General features: G+C 35.9%; 2 protein-coding genes across 2 annotated transcripts in view; both read left to right on the forward strand.

The window, feature by feature from the left end:
* The window catches only part of LOC110113600 (glutathione S-transferase T1-like), a 44,586-nt gene that overhangs the window by 12,720 nt on the left and 12,316 nt on the right, over positions 1-19,550 (forward strand). The window contains exons 4-6 of the mRNA XM_020846240.2: positions 2,303-2,356; positions 4,818-4,897; positions 14,516-14,721. Coding sequence (XP_020701899.1) covers positions 2,303-2,356; positions 4,818-4,897; positions 14,516-14,721 — 340 coding nt within the window. The remainder of the gene's footprint in view (positions 1-2,302; positions 2,357-4,817; positions 4,898-14,515; positions 14,722-19,550) is intronic.
* On the forward strand, positions 7,468-11,798 carry LOC114579712. Its single transcript, XM_028695193.1, has 2 exons — positions 7,468-8,472; positions 8,526-11,798. The coding sequence occupies exon 2, from the start codon at positions 8,563-8,565 to the stop codon at positions 9,325-9,327; it is 765 nt and encodes a 254-aa protein (XP_028551026.1). The 5' UTR covers positions 7,468-8,472; positions 8,526-8,562; the 3' UTR covers positions 9,328-11,798.

The following is a 19,550-nucleotide window of genomic DNA, read 5'->3' on the forward strand; positions in this document are numbered from 1 at the left end:
AAAATTAAGTCGTTCCTGTATTCATCTATATACCTTTTACATCTGTTCTAAGAAATGGAAAATAAAATGTAACCTAGGTATTTATGAGGACCTTTTAGCTTTTCAATTGAGTTGGATTTTTTGAATTTCCTTGGCTATTTCTAGGGTTTTCATCTTTGATCAAGTCTTTTTATTTTCTGATGGTTGCTTCTTCTTATAGCAAATTATTTAGGATTAGCTATTTTTGTTATCATCAAAATAAAGTTAAACCTTTAGTAGGCCCTTGGGGATAAAATTTAATCTTGATGAGGACTCGAGATTATAATCTTGGCTTTGAAAGCATTACTACAATTTTCTAAAATTAATTTTTGGTCTAACAATGTTGATATTTGTTTGTATAACATAATTACATCAATGTTATTTTCATAAGTCCTATTAACATACTCACATCCATCTTATTTGCACATGTCCTATGCTCATATATTATATTTTCTTTGTTTTGTGAATTTAATAATGAGATTCATTTCTGATGTTTAACCGTAGATTATACTGGTTTCTACCTATGTTCTTTCATCAGTGCTTAACTTTTGCAATTGCCACCACAATACTATATAAGCAAGCTGGTCTCTTTGACCGATTTTGCAACCATCAAGCTAATAGAGAATTAGTGTTTTCTCTGATAGCTTTATTTTTTTGCTTAAGTTTTTTCTCAAGCTTTGCTTAGATTCTCAGACAATGCAAATAAAGTCGAAATGCATGGTAACTTTGACCTAGAGTAGATAGTGGATGGCAATTAGTTGAAGATGACTAGAACAGTTGGAATGAGATGGGCCAGAATTTTTGCTGGTTTAGTGATAATTATATCTATTGCTAAGAACTTATTTTAATTATCTATAGTTAAAACTTAGGGATCAAGATTTGTAACTTATGGGCGTGTTTGCTTGTCTTTTAATGAAAGCCAAGCAAGGATAAGCTAAGTGAATATGACATGTTTGAAGCTTAAACTGGAACATGAGTTAAGCCGTTTGATTGGTTAAAAGGATAAGATCATATGAACTAGTGAAGCTGGTTGATATTTTTTAGAACTTTCATAGACATGGAAAAAGAAGCTTCATGATAAACCCTAAGTGGCAGAGAGATTGTAGAGGAGGCCCATAGCCATTAGGTTATAGGAAGATGGCTGCAGGTCCAAAGTGATTGCAAACACACAGAAATTTGCTAACAAGAGATATGAGTGAAGACGTTGTGAATAATTGACCAAAATGTTCGTCTATGATGGCTATAAGGGAGGAGGAACGAGAAGATTGCAAGGGACAAAAGAAGATCATGGGGAGCAAAGGAGATTTAGAGTAAATGAAATGGCAGAAAAGCAAAGAGAGCTTAAGAATGGTAGGTGGTGAGCTTAGCTTATTCTGGCCTAGCCCCCTAAGCGAGGAAAAGCCAAGCTTAGCTTAACCTAGTTTAGAAATGGCTCAAAATTATGTTTGGAAGGAAAGGAAAAAAAAAAAAAACTTTATGCTGATAAATAAGCCTGAATTAAACGACCCCTAAATTAGCCATGGGCTGTAGGGATTATCTTCTACTGACAAGGTATCATGCTGGTGTCCCAGCAAGTTTTGCACCTTAATATTGCAAGTTTATAGTAGTATGTGTCTAGGACACGGAACATGCTCAAAAACGAATTTGGAGGAATTAGCCATGATAAATTTTTATTTCTTTAATAAGCAGTTCTTATTTTAAAAAAAGGAAAAGTCATGAGCATCAATATCCTGCAACTTTTTTTTTCCTTCTGTTACCTTGTTTATTCTTCAGCCTTTTTGGGTGGATTTATAGTCTTTCTTTGACAACATAGATTATTTTCTATTTGGCTTTAGTAACCTCGATCCACATTGACTTTCTCTGAGAAATGTGTTTCACCTCTTGGGAAAAAAATCTACATGGTTGAGCAAAACCGGATTAATGTGAAATTGTGTATAATTAATTATGTTTCTGTTGCATAAATCAAAGGCTTCCTTACATCAAACCCAAATCCACATCAATTTTTACCAGTATGGTTGCTTTTAATGAAATTTTTTGCCTGTTTCATTTCCAGCATAGCTTCTTTAATATTTAACTAATTATATGCTTTTATACTCATAGGTTGTTACACTTTTTCATGGATAGATTCCACGAGATTGTTTTGAATCATCATGTAGCTTTTTGATAACTTAAAATAAACATGCTGATACTTTATACATTTTTTATTCATAGTAGTTCTTCTATCAACAGATGCTTCTTGTCTTCACTGTTATTATTCAACTCGTTTGTCAAATTTTTTTTGCAGTCATGCAATCCTGAGGTACATTGCTGAGACATCCCCAGGAGTTGCTGACCACTGGTAATTCAAGCTAGTCGTGTCTCTATTTTTTATTTGTTATGTTTTTCCCATGATGAGTTATTAGTTGAAGAACGTATTCTTCTCAGGAACATTAACCAGCTTGCATGTCATAACTAATGTGATGGTTAAGTAAATATTGAATTTCCTTGTACTTGAAATTTATGATGATATTCCCTAGGCGATTGGGTGGCTTAGGAATTCTAGGAACATTGGCAAAACTTCTTTGAGCTTTCAAAATGATTTGGGGTAAATACTACTGTCTTCTTGGAGGTCGTACGTGTATGAATTTTGTAGAATTCTCCAGCAGGAATTTATTTTCTTATTGCTAAAAAGAAATATGTTAAAAATCATCAGTACCTTTGAGATATCTCACTTGTTATTTCATATGAAATCATGTTTAGAGCACTGAATTTTTCTCATAGCTCCGACCGATCAAGCTTTTCAAATATTTGCAATTCATAATCATCATGTCAATATTATTTTCTTTATCTTAACTATTTGAGGTTAATTTTATAAATCTTACTTCCATTTGCTCCTATAAAAAAATTAAACTACACAGATTGGAATGTTTTTACTTTGTGATCGAATACTGTATTGAGAATACACAACAACTTGAATGATGGATATTGTATTCTACAAGGGATTCAAAAATAAAAGTAAGGTTTTCAAAATTATAGTTTTCATAATCAAATATAGCAAGGAGAATAACATATTATCTCGAAAGAATGACTTGGTATTCTACAATAATATTTGAAAATGAATACGGAGTTTTAAAAATTTTTCATTTCTATAATTAAATATATCAAAGAGGATAACATATCATTTTGAAAGATGAATATAATATTCTAGCTTATCTACATTTTTAAAGATCTTTTCCCTAAATAAACATAATTTATTTTAATATGGAGTTACAAGTTTTCCATAAATGCAAGCTCTTATTATTAATTACATCTTAAGAAATAAGAATATTCTCGATTATAATAATTGCTAAACTTCAATTGATTTCAAAGTTTAAAATAAGGATTAGAAGTTTGGAATTTTCAAAGTATATTGGTTCAAAATTGAGCAGATCTTTTAGATTCAAATAAAATGACTAGGGAGCACTGGATTCTGAGAAACTCAAAAGTGCTCCAGTTTTTCTTATGATTGGGTTTTGAAATTGAAATTTATTTTTGTTGAAGTTGACATTTTATTAGGTAGTTGGGTTTGTATTTCTAGAGGGTGAGAACCTATAATTTATAATCTGCCACATAATCTAAAAATAAGATGAATCCTTGCATGGTAGAGATTATGAAATGCAAAAATAGTGAGGTGGATTTATCTCCTTGAACCTTTTTAGAGATTTAAGAGAACACCCGACAATACTAAACTTACGTCTGTCTTGAGTAGAATGCTGCCTAAACTCTACCTAGTTTTTGAAAAATCATTATTTCAGTTTTTATGAAATGTAGGATGGGTAAGCTATTATTATTATTTATGTTTTTATGAATTTGGAATTGTCATCTTGAGAAAATTTTAATTAGTCCCATACTTATGAATAGTGCTTATGCAATTAAGGCTAAATATAATTAAAATATTATTTTTAATTTATTTATGGTACAATACATGCTAATTGTGCTAACACAAATTAGAATTATTTGTATTTTTAAAAAGGTTTGGAAAATATATTTTTCCTTAAAAAAGTAAGCCTCCTTAGAGATAAAACAGAAACCCTAATAGTCTGGAATATAATCAAAATCTGTAATGGTTTCTAACCAAACATCGGTTTACATTCTAAATTATGTATTTTTCTATGTTATTTAGTCCTAAACTTTTATTAGTTTTAATTATAAAATTGAAATTGAATGTACTTCTATTAAATTTTAGAATTGGGGGTTTTGATTTCTCTCTTCACCTCAAATGACCTTAACAACTTGTAAACATTTTACTAAAGATTATTAGCTTTTTTGCATGTCATTTTTCCAGGAGAAAGGGGTTTTTGAGAACTTTAATGAATTTTGAAGATTTGGAATTTAAAAATTTGTTTTCCTTTTTTCATCATAAATGATCGTAACAACTTGTAATTATCAATAGCCTTTCAATTGCAATTATTAGAAGCTGAAGTTACTAGTTTTGCAGAATATTGTATAAGGCTCACTATGATAAATGAGGAACAATCAAACTGATGAGAATTTCATCTGTCCTTTTTCTGATAAAGAAGTAAAGAAAGAAGATGATCACCTTTTGTTTACTGTTACCATTTCTTTGATAAGCACCAGGATGATTTCCTTGACAACGTTTCCATAGAAAACTAACAAATTTTTCTTGCTAAATTTTGTCCGATCATTTTATTTCATTAGACACTGAATGCTGCTTTCTCATAATAAATGCCATGAGAAAAGGTTTTCTTCTAAGCCAATGATAAGTTTTTTTAAACTTATTTTTATGGCTCTCTGCGTTAGTGTAACGCTTTTTTGTGAAGGTATCCAGCTGATCCTTCCAGTAGAGCCAAAGTTAACTCTATTTTGGACTGGCATCATTCAAACCTTCGTCTGGGTTCAGGTATACATGATGCAACCCTTTATCTTACCCATTGGCCATTGTATCAGGTTGTTAACTGTTTTGAATATATAAGTACATATAAATAACTTCACAGATAATGGCATACAATATATTAAGTCTATTTAAATATTGTATAAAGGTCAAAACTAGGATGAGGATTCATGTCATGATTATTCGATAAGTTTTATATTGTATGTTGACTACCTAATGCAACCCTCCACATTTCTCATACAGGATCTGAGTCTTAGCAACAACAATGCTCAAAGGGAAAATTCTATAAGATGGTGGTGAGATCTGCAATACTTTATAGTGCAGAATATTAAGTTCGGTGTTGCAGAGAACCATAATATTAAGTTCGGTGTTACAGAGATGAGGATACTTAGGTGGACGAGTGGCTTTTCTCTTAGAGATAGGTTTCAAAACGAGCATATATGTGAAAAGTTTGTAGTAGCTCTAGTGAAAGATACTATTAGAGAGAGTTTACTTAGATGGTTTGATCTCATAAAACAGCAGCCTTCCAATTATCCGGTTAGTAGAGTGTAGATGTAGTAGGTTTGATTTATGTTAAGAAAAGTAGAGATAAACCTTAAAAATATTTGTAGATCAATGTTGTTGTTGTCAAAACTAGAATGAAATTGTTACAGCAGGAGGGGATTGAGCATAATCAGGAAGGGAGTCAATGGAAGGGTTCCACTAGCCTTGTGGGGCCCATGAGGGCTATCATGCATTATGGAAGGTAGAGAAATCAAGGGGAGCTGTTTAGGAAGGTTACTTAATTATGTTTATTGTGTTAGAAAGGTTTTAATTATTTAGGAAGGTTTCTTAAATTATATTTATGTTTTTTAGGAAGGTTCTATTTGTGTTATGGTGTGCTACGGCTATTTAAGAGAGTTTTGTCTAGGGTTAGGGGATGAGATAATTAGTGTTTTTTGTAGTTTTATTTTGGTGAGTTTTTGGCGTCTAGGGTTCGTAGGATAGCTGATCTGCCTCTCAAATAGGTTGATCAATTGTATCTTTCTTTCTTGTTGAAGAGAGCTAATCTTTGGATTCCTGCATTTTACTTATTGCATACTTGCTATTTTTACTTCCAAGATGCATAAATTTGGTATTTATAGCAATATTTTGGGAGAAATGACAGTAAAGAAGATGAATGCATTCAAAGGCGAAGTGGAGCAATTCAAATTCGGGATAGAAGAGAAGTTCTCAGCTATTGAAGAAAGAATTTCAACCATGAAAGGAAGGTTTTAAACCATGGAAAATTGATTTGTAGGGTTGGAAGAGTGATGAGGAAGCTCTTGGAGATGCAATAAAAAACTCAACCGACAATTCCGATGACTAACCCTAACCAAGATTTGGTTGGGATTCTCTTGACCAAATCGAAGGGAAAGGAGATCAAAGCGGAGGAGTTCGACTAGGAGAGTTTCTTTCATCAAGAGCCATCTCCCATTTTTTTACATCAAGAGCCATGTTCTAGAGCTTCGATAAGGGGTAGATCGGGGTTTTCGGATGAGGGGACAACAAGGAAGTAATTTTTTGTTGGAGGTGGTAGGGTAGCCGACCACTATGAGAAGCATTTCAGACAAGGGAAGTGGGCCCTTCGGAGGAGGGGGTCAAGAATCACCTCCTAGGGCTTTAATAAGGAGCGGAATAGAGTTTTAGGATGGGGGTACAACAGGAAGGTAGTTTGTGGTGGACGTGGTGGGGTGCCGATGTCGACCCTTATACGATGAACCACACGCAAAAAAGGACGAAAATGGCAAATTAAATAGTGTGTGGGTTGGCGCGACGCATCACTTAAAGGGTCAAACGACCTCCAATTGCAAAACATACGGCGTTGTTGCGATCAGGACATCAAATTATAGGTCGAGCCACCTCGTAGTTGAATCGGATGAGATCGGTCAAATGGGACGACCGACACCCGAAATTAAAGCGCGAGGCTGATCAAATAATATCAGATTGACGAACAGACTTCGTCGTTGTGTTTGGAACGTTTTCAACCTTTAAAAATTATATTTTTTATTCAATTTTAAGTATATTCCGATTGGTTGCACGGATCCCGAGGCAACAACACGAATTTCGAGAAAAATCGATCTCGTCGCTACTTAAATGATGTCCGTTTGCAAAATGGATTTCTCCATTAAGATCGGAATATCGTGAATACTCAAGAACAACACTTTCGATGCTCAATTTGAATCATCCAGATTGGTGGCACAAATTTCGAGGCAAAGTGCGAATTTCGATTAAAAGGTCGCTTGGCACTACCCAAATGACGTATGATCGCGAAACAGACTACATAGTTGCAACCAGAACATCGGTAATACCCTTAATGCACTCTCAATTTGTCCAATTATGATTATTGTCAAAATTGACGTGCAAAACGAGGCACTCGACATGCAAAATGGGGCAATCGGCACGCAAATCAAGAAAGTATCAATCTAGACTATTTTTTACTTATTTGCACAGTTCTATCATTTTGAATTAATATAATAATGATATAATATTATTAATGTCATTATTTATTTAAAAAAAATTAAAAAATTAAAAGTCTAGACTATTTTTGACTTATTAGCACAATTCTATCATTTTGAATTAATATAATAATAATATAATATTATTAATATCATTATTTATTTAAAGAAAAATTAAAAAATTTAAAGTCAAAATAAAAATCCCATCGCCATTAATTAAACTGCCTCGTATCAACCGAATCTCTGCTAAATCCCTGATTTTTCGCTGAACCTCCGTCATGTCGCGTAAAGTCTCACAGCTGGCCTCCAACAAATGCCTTAGGTGTCGTTAAAATGAAGAACAGAAAACTTCTCTAGCTCGTTTTGGTTGTCCCTCAACTTCGAGAAATTATTAGGTGCGGAGTGCCAGAAATTATTACGTAGGGAGTGTGGAGCGGGAGAACCGTCCTCAACTTCAGCTTTCACCTGCTCTTCCCAAGTCCGTAACCTCTCTAACCAAGAGTTCTCTGCTCCCTAAAATCACAGCTCTAATTCCCCAACTCCTATTGCTTTGATCCTTCATGAAGTCCACACTCGAACCTTCTTCCACAAGGCCAAGCAAGTCTGAATCCCATCCAATCCCTCCATTCGAACTCCACGTGAACTCTTGCTGCCATCCGCCTCTTCAATCTTCTGGCCTAAGTAAGCCAGAAAACTGCTCACTGATCACATCCACCAACTCCACTCCGAAGGCATCATCCCTGTATTGAAGCTTTGCTATAAGCTCAAAGATGAATCCACGAAGCGTGGTCGGCCAAGAAAGAAAGCCTTTTTTTAGGCAGGAGCTGGGGAGTTATGGAGATGGGAATGGAAAGCCTGCAAATTTTGTTGCGAAGGGGCCTGGACGGTCATGGAAGATCATAGACTTGCTGGTGCCTGGAAATACACGGGATATATTACAGAAACCTAAAGAGATAGGGAGACTTGGAATTGTTCAAGGGGTTGGACTTCGTTGTGAGTGAAGCTAGAAGTCATCATATAAGATTAGTACTTTCATTTTGTAATAACTGGGAAGTCTATGGTGGGAAAGCTCAGTATGTGAAGTGAGGAAAAGAAGCTGGTCTTAATCTTACTTCTGATGATGAGTTCTTCATTGTTCCAACTATAAAAGGTTACTATAAAGCTCATGTTGAGGAAACCTTTACAAGAGTTGAGTATATGGAACTTTTGGGGATTCTTCAATCACAGATACTTAACATCCCATCTGTTGAAGGTGGTGAGGGTACTCAGAATGAGGTTCCTAAAAGAGTTTCTGACAAAAGTCCATGGCAGACTCTGAACCAGAATAGGAATATATCTACAACCTGCAATGTTCTCAAGAAACAATTTCCCATTCCCATTTCTACCGAAACTGACAAACACGGCATGGATAAGCTCGACAAAGAGGAGATCCGAAACCTCTACAACTGTTACAAGAGGATTAAGTTCTCTGTCTCCCGAAAAGACCCTCGCCTCATGGATAATTTTGAGCAGGCATACCTTTCAATCATCACCACCTCAAGAGGTTGTACAAGCATGCAATGGAATATGTCCGAACTCATTCCACGTGATGCATCAGTTGTCCATCTGCTTTGGAAGCAGCAATCTATCAACATGTATAATTGGAGCTTGGCTATACTAATGAGAGGTGAAGATCTAGATGGTGTTGCATATCAGACTGCCAAGACCTGCATTTTTGGATTGGTTAATATATGTTGTATAGCTTCACATGAAACTCCAACATTATCTATAATCCATGGCATCCGTACTGCTATTTTTAGAAATTTTTTGACCTTCTCCATTTCAAGTTTTGAGGAAAATGAGACATATGGCATTGGAAACATGGAGATTCTAAAGCTTCAAGAATCCATTGATGATTTTTATATTTTGAAGCAAGAAAGGGAAGATGATAGTGAATCTTCATTGAGCAAGTTATTCAAGTGACTAATCCTTTGAAAGCTGATGTGGTAATCCATTCACTCAAAAAGTTTTTGTTCTCATAGCGATGATGTTGGTGAAGGTACTTCCAAGAAAGCAAATAAAGGATCGATCAAGAAGCATAGAAGATATGTTCAAAAAACAAAAAAAGAGAAAGTAAAAAAAAAAAGAGAAAATATTAAAAAAAGAGGGGGATTTTTGTCTTTGCCGTCGTCACCAACCATCGCGTAGGTATAACCTCCTAAACTTCGAAAACTTGTTCTTGGCACTTGCAACACGGCGAACGACCACTTATGCACCATTTTCTCTAGCGTGGTAGGAGGAAATTCGTTGCGATGCTTGCGACGGGGCGGGTAATCACAAAACTCTGTTTTTGGCGTTAGCAGCGTACCAGAAAGTAACATGCACGCTTTTCTCTAGCATGGTGGGAAGGGAACCCGGTGCGACGCTTATGGCTAAGCAGGGTTAAATGTAAAATTGCTTATTTCAAACTGGTGCCCGAAGACGCATACACGCCTTTCTCTAGCGTGGTGGGAGAAGAAAATTACGGCCGTGGTGTCCTATGACAGTAATCGTGCACGCTTTTATTTAACGTGGCGGGAGATCTAGACTCCTGAAATTTTTTCTAAACGTGGGAGACGCCGTGAGGCTGTCGAAATTTCGGATTAATGTAAGACTGCATTGGGACCTGGTTTGAACTCAAGAGAACAAGAACTTAGACTCAAATGAACAGTGGACTTACTGACTTAAACCTGAATAAATTTTAAATGACGAATAAAAGGTCAAACCCAAATAAAATAAGATCAGACTGGATCTAAATTTATGTAATTGAACTTGCAAAGATTTTAGAAGACTCTGAACAAGCACTTGAGCTCGGACTATACAATATTAAGTTGGACTTGTACTCGATGAACTCAAGTTTAAATGAAATTGAACTTGGAATCAAACATATACAAGGAATAAAGCTTGAATCATATACGAGAGAACTCAAACTACAAAAACATTTGTACGACCAATAGTGACTCAATGTCAGATGAAATACATTGATCATTGTAAACAAATATTACTAAGATGCAACAAATACAAATGACCATGAACTCTTGTAGGAAGGATCTTGCAACATCTTCGTAACCAAAATCGAGGTACAAGCAGGCACATTACAAGACCTTAATGCATACAAACAAAGAATGTAGTGGACTCTTATAATAGTCTCTACGACATCAGGTGCATCGTACCTGCAAGAACAACAAATGGTTGCATAATGTATATGTGTCCTATATGCGCTATTGAGATCTCCAACACAACAATAATGCCTGTAGATTAAGATGGCAATATTGACGTTTGATAGTGGAAGACCTGTCTCTACAAATAAGAACGATCATCATACCATCTGAGATTGGTGAAAGGTGGATATGAAGCAAACATAATGATCCTCCTACAATCAAGTACGTCCAGGAGATTGTAGTGAACACTCTATGCAAGCAGTAATACTTGATATAGCCGCTTGTGGATAACAATAGTGGGTATATCGTGAGTGCAATGAACCCCTGTGGACACAAGTACATACAACACTTACAACAGCGGTGATTGAGATGCTGCGAGTACGTTGAGTATGAAGACAACTCAATGTACGGAAAAGGACACCTGACAGAATGGAAGAGATGTTTGAACAAATTCGAATTAAGCTTCACGGTGTTCCAAAGTTTTTTCTTGGTCTTTTACTTAGGAAGAAAATATTTCTAGTATCCACAAACATCAGAAATAATAAGTCTACTACACTAAAGAGCTTGAAAGGAGTTCTTTTCATGGCAGTGGCCACAAAATTCAAGAAGAACCTCCCCAGTGAATGAGAAAAGGGAGTTTACATCAGAATATTGAGCTACGTAGTTGCAACCAGGTGATAAAGCTATGTTTTACCTGTATCCCAAAAGCAAGAGATTCGTTAGTGCACTATGATTCAGTTGCAGAAAGCAATAAATAGTGCACGACGGTCTACCTGTACAAAACAGTAAATAACTCGATCCAAAAGTTGCTACAACATGCCACTAGATCTGCAACATTCATGCAAGCGGACAGATGACGTTTACAAATATTTTAAAACACCACTGCAAATGCACCGTAGTTTGTATACACATAGGTACACAAAGGGGTAATTATAATAAACCCGCATGGGTATCGACGAGCATGTTATTGATGACCTCTAAAGATGTTACACGGGTGAACACATTTAAACTCAATCCTCCTAAGCTGATAAAAAGGAGTCGACAGAGTTTAATTATAAAATGCCCCTAAACACCTGCCTAGGCCTCAACGAGCATGTTATTGGTACACACGTGATGTCTAGGAAAGCTGCGCGGGTCGCTAAAGCTGAACCTGATCCTTCTAAGCAGGTAAATTAGAGTAGATAGGGTTCGAACCATCAAATAAATATACAGTTGTGGCGATCGATATATTTATTTTAATACATTCATATTAGGCCTTCAAGGCTCATAATCAAGATAATTTACTAATAAAGGCATAAAATCTATGCAACCCGATCCTCTGTCGATAATTTGACAGAGTCGACAAGGTTCATCTACATAATGCAAATATTTTTGAATAGAAATGACCCCAAATACCCTGATTATGACCACGTTGAATGAAAATCACAATCGGAAGGGTTAACTCAAACCATTTGTAATGCCACCTAACTTTCACAAAATTCAAATTCCCACGAAAATATAAGTGATCTTAAAGTCACCCCGATGATGGCCATGTTGAATGTTTATCTCAATCGGAGGGGTTTACAAATATTTTCAAATGACTTCCAAGTTCCATTAAAGTACTTAAAAAAATTAAAAAATTCCAAAAATTCCAAATATTTAAAATTGAAATTCAACCATCAAACCATTTAAAGAAAAATCCATTCATCCTCCGTAATAGTTTGCCAGGGTGGACAAATTAAAATTTATCTAAGCTCACATAGAACTAATGCATAGTCGAAAATATCATTAAGAGTTTTTCTTAAACAATCTGTTAGATCGGTCTAGTGGACCGGTCGGAAACACTTGGATTCGCAAGTGTTTCTATCCCAAACCCGTAAAATTACAGCAGCCAACTGCTGTCCACAGCAGCAAAACAGTAGGAATTCGATGAAAACGCAGCAGGAAATAGGGAAAAACAGGAGAAAAACACAAGATATTATTTGTATTTCAATAGAAATCAAAGAAAATAGAGAAGATACAATTGATCCTCAATTCAAGAGGAGGATCGATCTCTCCCAAATCTCTAGACGCTGCTAGAGCCCAAAGAAAACCTAAATCTAAGAGATCTCAATTTCAGCCAAATTCAAGATGCTCAAACCCTAGGAAAATATACTATTTAATGCATACCATTCAAAAAGAATTCCCTAAACAGTCTCTACAATCAATTTCCCTCCTAAACTCCATTAAAAAACCTTCCAAAAAGGGCTCCCGTGGATCATGTGTGCGTGCGGCTTCCGCCCAGGCGAAACTGCGCCTGTTTCACGACTCGGTCGGTCCCGTGCGGACCGGTCCACTGGACCGGTCTAACACAATCCCCTTCCAATAAGAACGTGGTACGTGTCCTCTGACCGGAGGTTTTGCCGCCAAATGACACCGCAGGATAAACGATTATGACCCGAGACCCTTTGAATCGAGTGATTTTGCCAACAAATGGCACCAAGAAATATCAGTTATGGTCAGAGCGGCATCAAATTCTTGAGATATGAATGAATAAGATATAATCGATAGGGCACAAAGCCTTCTGTTAGCTAAGGTGGATTCAAATTCATCTACAAGGTACCCTTGGACGAAGCAACCCATGGCTGTCGATAAGGATCCTTCTGTCAGGTTGGGTCGACTACCTCTGACTAAGTAAACTAGGGACTATGCTGACCAGGGACGACGGAACCATGAGATCTTGATCGGGTTCATCATACGTTCCCCCACCATCCGCTTTTAGTGCAAGATGGTGAAATTTCCATTTTAAATGTCAAACATTTCAAATCTCCAAATCTTCTAATTCTCCAAATTCTCCAATTCTCCAACCATTCCAAATACCCATGCTGTTACTATATGCATGATACTACATATCTATGGATACAAGGTATCTGATTGATGGTTAGCCTTAATTGAAAATTCTCTCTCGTTATCGGGAGGGGTATTTAAATTATAGGGGCTTACGCCTATAGGAAATCAGAACTCAGATCATAAAGTACTCGCAAAATAAGGGCGAAATCTCTTGGTAGTGTCTTATCTACAAACTCATGTCTTCCAAAATTTACCTCGGAACGTAATCCGTTAAAACTCCGCTGAAATATAAAGCAAAAAATTGGGCGGAGGCCAGGGACGAATTTTCGGAGCCCACAGCCGATCACTATGGGAGGTCTTTTGGGCAATGGGAGAGGATGATCGGAGAAGGGGGGATTAGTCGAGCCATGGGGATCAGATCATGTGAGGCGGGTGGAAGAAAGGTGGGATTCTTACCCTTGATACACTGGGGGAAATATGGAGGAATCACGACAACTACTACATTGGAGGAGAAAGAATCTATTGGAGCGATGTCAATGCTTGGGTGAGGAAGTTGAAGATGCTGATATTCAAAGGGCAGGATGCCCATGGGTGGTTATACCGGGTGGATAGATATTTCCCGGTGAATGGATTGAGAGAGGAGTAGAAGCTAACAACCGTAGGGTTATGTTTGGAAGGGAAAGCTCTTGCTTGGTTCCAATGGAGTGAGGCTAGATATCTGATCAATTCATGGGAGGAGTTTATGTATTGCTTGTTGGAACGTTTCTGAGCTATTTAAGAAGGAGATCTACACGAGCAATTCCTTGTCTTGACTCAGGAGGGGACTGACATGGAGTACAGGGAGAGATTTGACTTGCTATTGGGGTGGTATTATGTACCGCTCTGCCAGAAACTTGTAATATTTGGTTTGAGAATCCTTAACCAAAATTGAGGGAGAATTCCTTTAGACCAAGTGATTCACATATTTTAATAGATACAGGCATAGAAGGAATGAAGGATATTCCGAAAGTCTATCAACTTTTTTCTAAGCTTTTGTATTCATCTTATTGTTTAAGCATTTGCTAGACTCATAAAACTTATGATTCTTTAGCCTGCACATTAATGATATCTCTATTTCTAATTGATATACTTTTACTTGCCATTGATGACTACATGGGAAGCAGTTACCTTTGTTATGAACACTGTACTAGCACCAATATTTGGACGAACATTGAATCCTCAAGCTTCAACGGAAGCTGAGAAACTTCTGTCATCTTCTTTTTCAAATATTGAATTCATGTGGCTCAGTGGAGATGCAAATTTCTTATTGGGAAATCCTCATCCATCCATTGCTGATCTTAGCCTTGTCTGTGAAATTATGCAATCTGAGGTACAAATATCGATTCAATCTTAGCTATTTTCTTGAAAAAGTTTTCTAATGATAGTTGTTTGGCATTTTTTTTGTTAATATTCGCTTCTAGTGGTAGTTAATCAATACAAATTTGTGCTATGCTTGGCAGCTAGATTTTTGTTGTCATATGTTTGGGAGCCTCATGTATACTCATGTTTGTGTTTAACTCATTTTTTGAATGAGTGAATTTTTTTTTTAATCTTATGCTCGTTTAGAGAGATGACCTGCAATGCTTCATAGTGCCGAATGTTGGCCATTAAAAGAGAAGCATAATACTAAGTTACGTGTTGCAGAGATGAGGATGCTCAGGTGGATGAGTGGATTTACCTTTAAAGAAATGATACGAAATGAGCATATACATGAAAAGGTTGGAGTAGCGCCAGTGGAAGATAATATTCGAAAGAGTCACCTTAGATGGTTTGGTCACATAAAATGGTGGCCTTCCGATGACCTAGTTAGGAAAGTTGAGGTATTAGATTTGACTTATGTTAAGAAAGGTAGAGGTAGATTTAAAAAGACTTGATTAGAAAATATTAGAAATAATCTTTCTTTATTAAATTTAAACAAAAATTTGACTTTTATAGGGCACAATGTAGAAAAAGGATTCATGTAGCTAACCCCATGTGGTGGGACAAAGGCTTGATGTTGTTGTTGTAGTATGTTATGCTCGTATACTTAAATGAACACATATATGAACAAACAAGTCAAACTTCCAAACTTTCCTGAGAACTCTGCTCCATTTCTTAAAGCCAGCCAATACTAGCATCTTTTTCTTTTCTAGTCTGGTGATCTTACTTTATGCATCCTATATACGTGGCCGTTCTATCTAGTTTTTCCTTTTGTGAAATGCGAACAGACCATCATTTGCCCAGTGTGTAAAATGTTTTGGCACGCTAGCTTTATCATCACTTAGAAAACTTGGCCGTCATTGGATTCACTTCATTTGTGTTTTTTGTTTCCAGTTTTCAAAAACAGGCTTAAGAAAAAAAATTTTGGCAACCATGTTATCATCTCTCGTCTTTGGAAATAAAATAGACCGTTTTTTCAAATTATGAAAACACACGTTTTGAAAGCATTCGTAAGGTTGTTTTGATTAGTTAGACTAATTTAGGGTGATTTGAAAAGAATTTATCTAATTAAAGATTATTTATTATAATAAAGAAATTTAAGTTTTATTGGTGTTTAGTTTTGATAATCAGACAAAATAATTAACTAATACATTAAGATATTTTATCATTAATTATGTACGCTAATATTATGGCTAATAGAGGTTAATTAGGATTTAATTAAGATAATTAGGATTCCACAAATATCATTAAAATATTAAATCATGAAAATTAAGTATGCGATAATTAATTAATTAATTAATAAGAGAAATTGTTAATTAATGAATTATTTAGGTTATTGAATGTTTATTTATAAATTTAATTACTATTATCAGAATTTTAAATATTTATTATGTTAATTATACTTGGGTTGAGTCATGATTGGCCATGTTAATCAATAATTAGCTATTTTCTTTACATCACTATGGATTAATTAAGGTTTTATTTCTCTAATGAAATTCAGGGTTATATATCACCTGTATGTATTAAGCTTTAAGGTTAAGGAATATTAGAGAGATTAAAATTAATCTTAATTTATTTAATTAAGATATTTATGACATATAAAACCTAATAAAGTGAACATAATAGAACATTTAGGACCATCTCAATTGGATAACGCAAATCTGATCAAATAGCATATGATGAGAAAATTAGCATATGGTCACTAAATATAATAATACTTAAAAGAATTTTAATTTAAAAGTGTATTTAAATTCAGATAAAGAAAATGGAAATCATTCCATGTAAAATCTAAAAAATTGTGTGATAATTTTAATTAGTTAAAAAATATATATCTATATGAATTAAGGAGTGAGACTTCAAATAACAAAAGCTCCAAATAGAGTAAGATCCGAGAGACGAAATGATGCAACTAGATAACTTTTGAAGTACTAGGGTTGCAAAAACTAAAATCATTCAAGTTGGGGGATGGAGAAATCTGAGCAAGGGGTATTTTTTCCTAGGAATCTTCAGTAATTAGTGAGCATGGCATAATTTTAGAGGAGACTTGTGAAAGGATACACTTGCGATCAAAAAGTTGTGGGCTTGGAAAATTTGCGCCCTGGCCTCTTTGTCAGGAGATTTTTAATGATGTTCAAGGTCAAATTTTTTAGAAGGTAGATTGACTTTGGGATAAAGCACTACCTAGAGATTTTGTTCTCATTTTGTGAGGACTTTATAATTTGGTTATATGTTTTCCATAAGTGCAAGCATCAATGGTTAATTATTCCTCCCGATGATGAGAGATCACTTTCGATTAAGGCTAGTCATGAAATACCTAGCATGTAGTAGCAACATGTAATTTTTTTAAGAATTATACTATTTATTTTTTTTAAGATGATGACGAACCTTATCAAGATCCCATGGTTCTGTCGTCCCGGGCTGTCGTGGTCTCTAGTCTACTTAGTCTGAGGAGGTAGTTGACCCAATCTAACCAAAGGATCCTTGTTAGTAGCCATGGGTTGTTTCATCTATGGGTAACTTGTAGACTTGAGGTGAATGCTTGTTTAAGGAGATAAATTTTAGTCAACCTTAACAGAAAACTTTATGCCTTATTGTGTGTACCCTATAATTTATTACTCGAGGGGGCCTTTAACCATTGGACAACATACAACTTTGATCGTAACCGTGATATAGTGGTGCTATTTTGTAGCAAAATCACTCGGTTAGAGGGCACATGTCACATCCCCGCTAGCATGAGATCATTTGAGAATGAATCATATTGATACAATCAAATACACATTTTGTTATTTGTGAGCTAAAGTTATTCTTAAATTTATCATTCTTTTACTGAAGTTATTATTAAATTTATCAAACGCCCTAGCAAAGATCGATACACTGAAGTTCTTGATGATAAGACTAGCATTGACAGGTCGTTTAGCCAGATTGGTAGTTATACTTTTGTAGTTTGATATCACATATGTCCCACAAAAGGCAGTTAAAGGTCAGGTCTTGACAGATTTTCTCACTGTACATCACATCCCTCTAGATTCACCATTCAATGATGACTAACCTGATAAACAAATTCTAACTATTCAAGATAAAGAAAAACTACAAATTTGTGAAATGTATATTGATGGAGCATAATCAATTAAACCTTCTTAACCTCCAAAAATTCCAAAGGCTTGTGCTGGTGTTGGTCTCATTTTTATAACACCTGTTGGGGGGATAATCATATACTCATTTGATTTGACTGAGCCTCGAATAAACAATTAAGTTGAATATGAAGTCTTAGTTGAGGGTCTTGAGATTGCTATTTCAATATGGATCCAAAACCTTCATATTTTTGTGATTCTCAGCTTATCATAAATCAAGTATTGGGTATTTACAAAATTAATAGGCTTGAGTTAGTCTATTGTCACAAACGAGTTCTTGAACTCATGAAACAAATTCAACACATTACATTGATTCGAGTCTCCCAAGCACAAAATAGCAAGGCAGATTCTCTCGCCAAGTTAGCAAAAGAAATGGTAAGCATAAACGATGAGCCAGTGTTGATTGGAGTTCATACCCGTTGAGTGCTAGTGTCAGCAATTCTACAATCCCCATTGATAGAGGGGTCATCAAGTTCATGTCAGAATGATACAACTCAACACAAATTATTGTTGAAATCCAAAAAGATAAGTCACAAACTACTTAAGAAAAATATAACTCTGAAGAAGTATTAGACTTTTAAAAGGATGCTTTCATGATTGAAGAGCAAGATGATTGGAGACAACCTTTCATCAATTATTTCAAAGAAGATAAGCTTCCATTTGAGAAATCGGTATGCATTTGTTAATGATACTCTTTATCGTTGATTTTCGACTAAATGTGATTATGATGCTTGGGAATTGAAGATGCTAATAAGGTAGTAATCGAAGTTTATGAAGGATTTTGTATAGCACATTAGTCAGGCCCTAAAATGACAATAAAATAAAAAATGAGTTTTTATTAGCCCTCGATGGTGAGAGTGTATTGAATAGGCTAAAAAGTGTCATGAACGTCAAATTAATAGTGACATTATACCAACCATTAAAAAAGCGGACAAGGCGTCTGCATTGAGTCGCGCCTCAATTCGAGGCGGAAGTCATGCGTATCGGGGCTTACGCCTCGAACCATCCAGCGAAGCCTACGATTTTTTCGCATGAGGCGTACGCACTAGAGCATAACGCCTCGAGGCAGTATGAGGCACCGCCTCGAAATTTTTTCTTCGGTATATATATAAATACGACGCAACCGATTCGTGTTCGTGTTTTCGCGTATAGGATTAGGGCTTCCTGTGAGAATTGAAAGACAAACTAGAGGCGAAGCCGTGAGGAAAGAGACGAAGTCGTGAGGGAAGGAGACGAAGCCGTGAGTGTAGGAGATGAAGTCGGAAGGAGAGGACGCAGGGAAAGAAACGAAGACGAAGTTGTGAGTGCAGGAAACGTTTAGGCATCTGTTAGGTCGGAAGAGCAGGTACGTGGTGTTGTGGCCTTGACTTTGACGTGCAGTAACGAAAGCCTGAATAACTCCTGATTCAGCTTTCTTTCATTTGTCCGCTCAGTACATGCTCAGTACTGCTAGGTACATGCTCGGTACCGAGCCAGTACCGCTCGGTATTGAGCAAGTACACGCTCGGTACCGAGCTAGTACCGCTCGGTACTCAGCGGTATATGCTCGGTACTGAGCGGTACATGCTCGGTACACGCTCGGTACTGAGCTAGTACCACTTGGTATTGA

This window comes from Dendrobium catenatum, unplaced genomic scaffold (assembly GCF_001605985.2).
Source record: "Dendrobium catenatum unplaced genomic scaffold, ASM160598v2 fragScaff_scaffold_621, whole genome shotgun sequence".
NCBI lineage: Eukaryota > Viridiplantae > Streptophyta > Magnoliopsida > Asparagales > Orchidaceae > Dendrobium > Dendrobium catenatum.

Excerpts from the sequence above, each read along its gene's own strand:
- LOC114579712 (XM_028695193.1), top strand. The coding sequence starts at position 8,563 with ATGGAACTTTTGGGGATTCTTCAATCACAGATACTTAACATCCCATCT.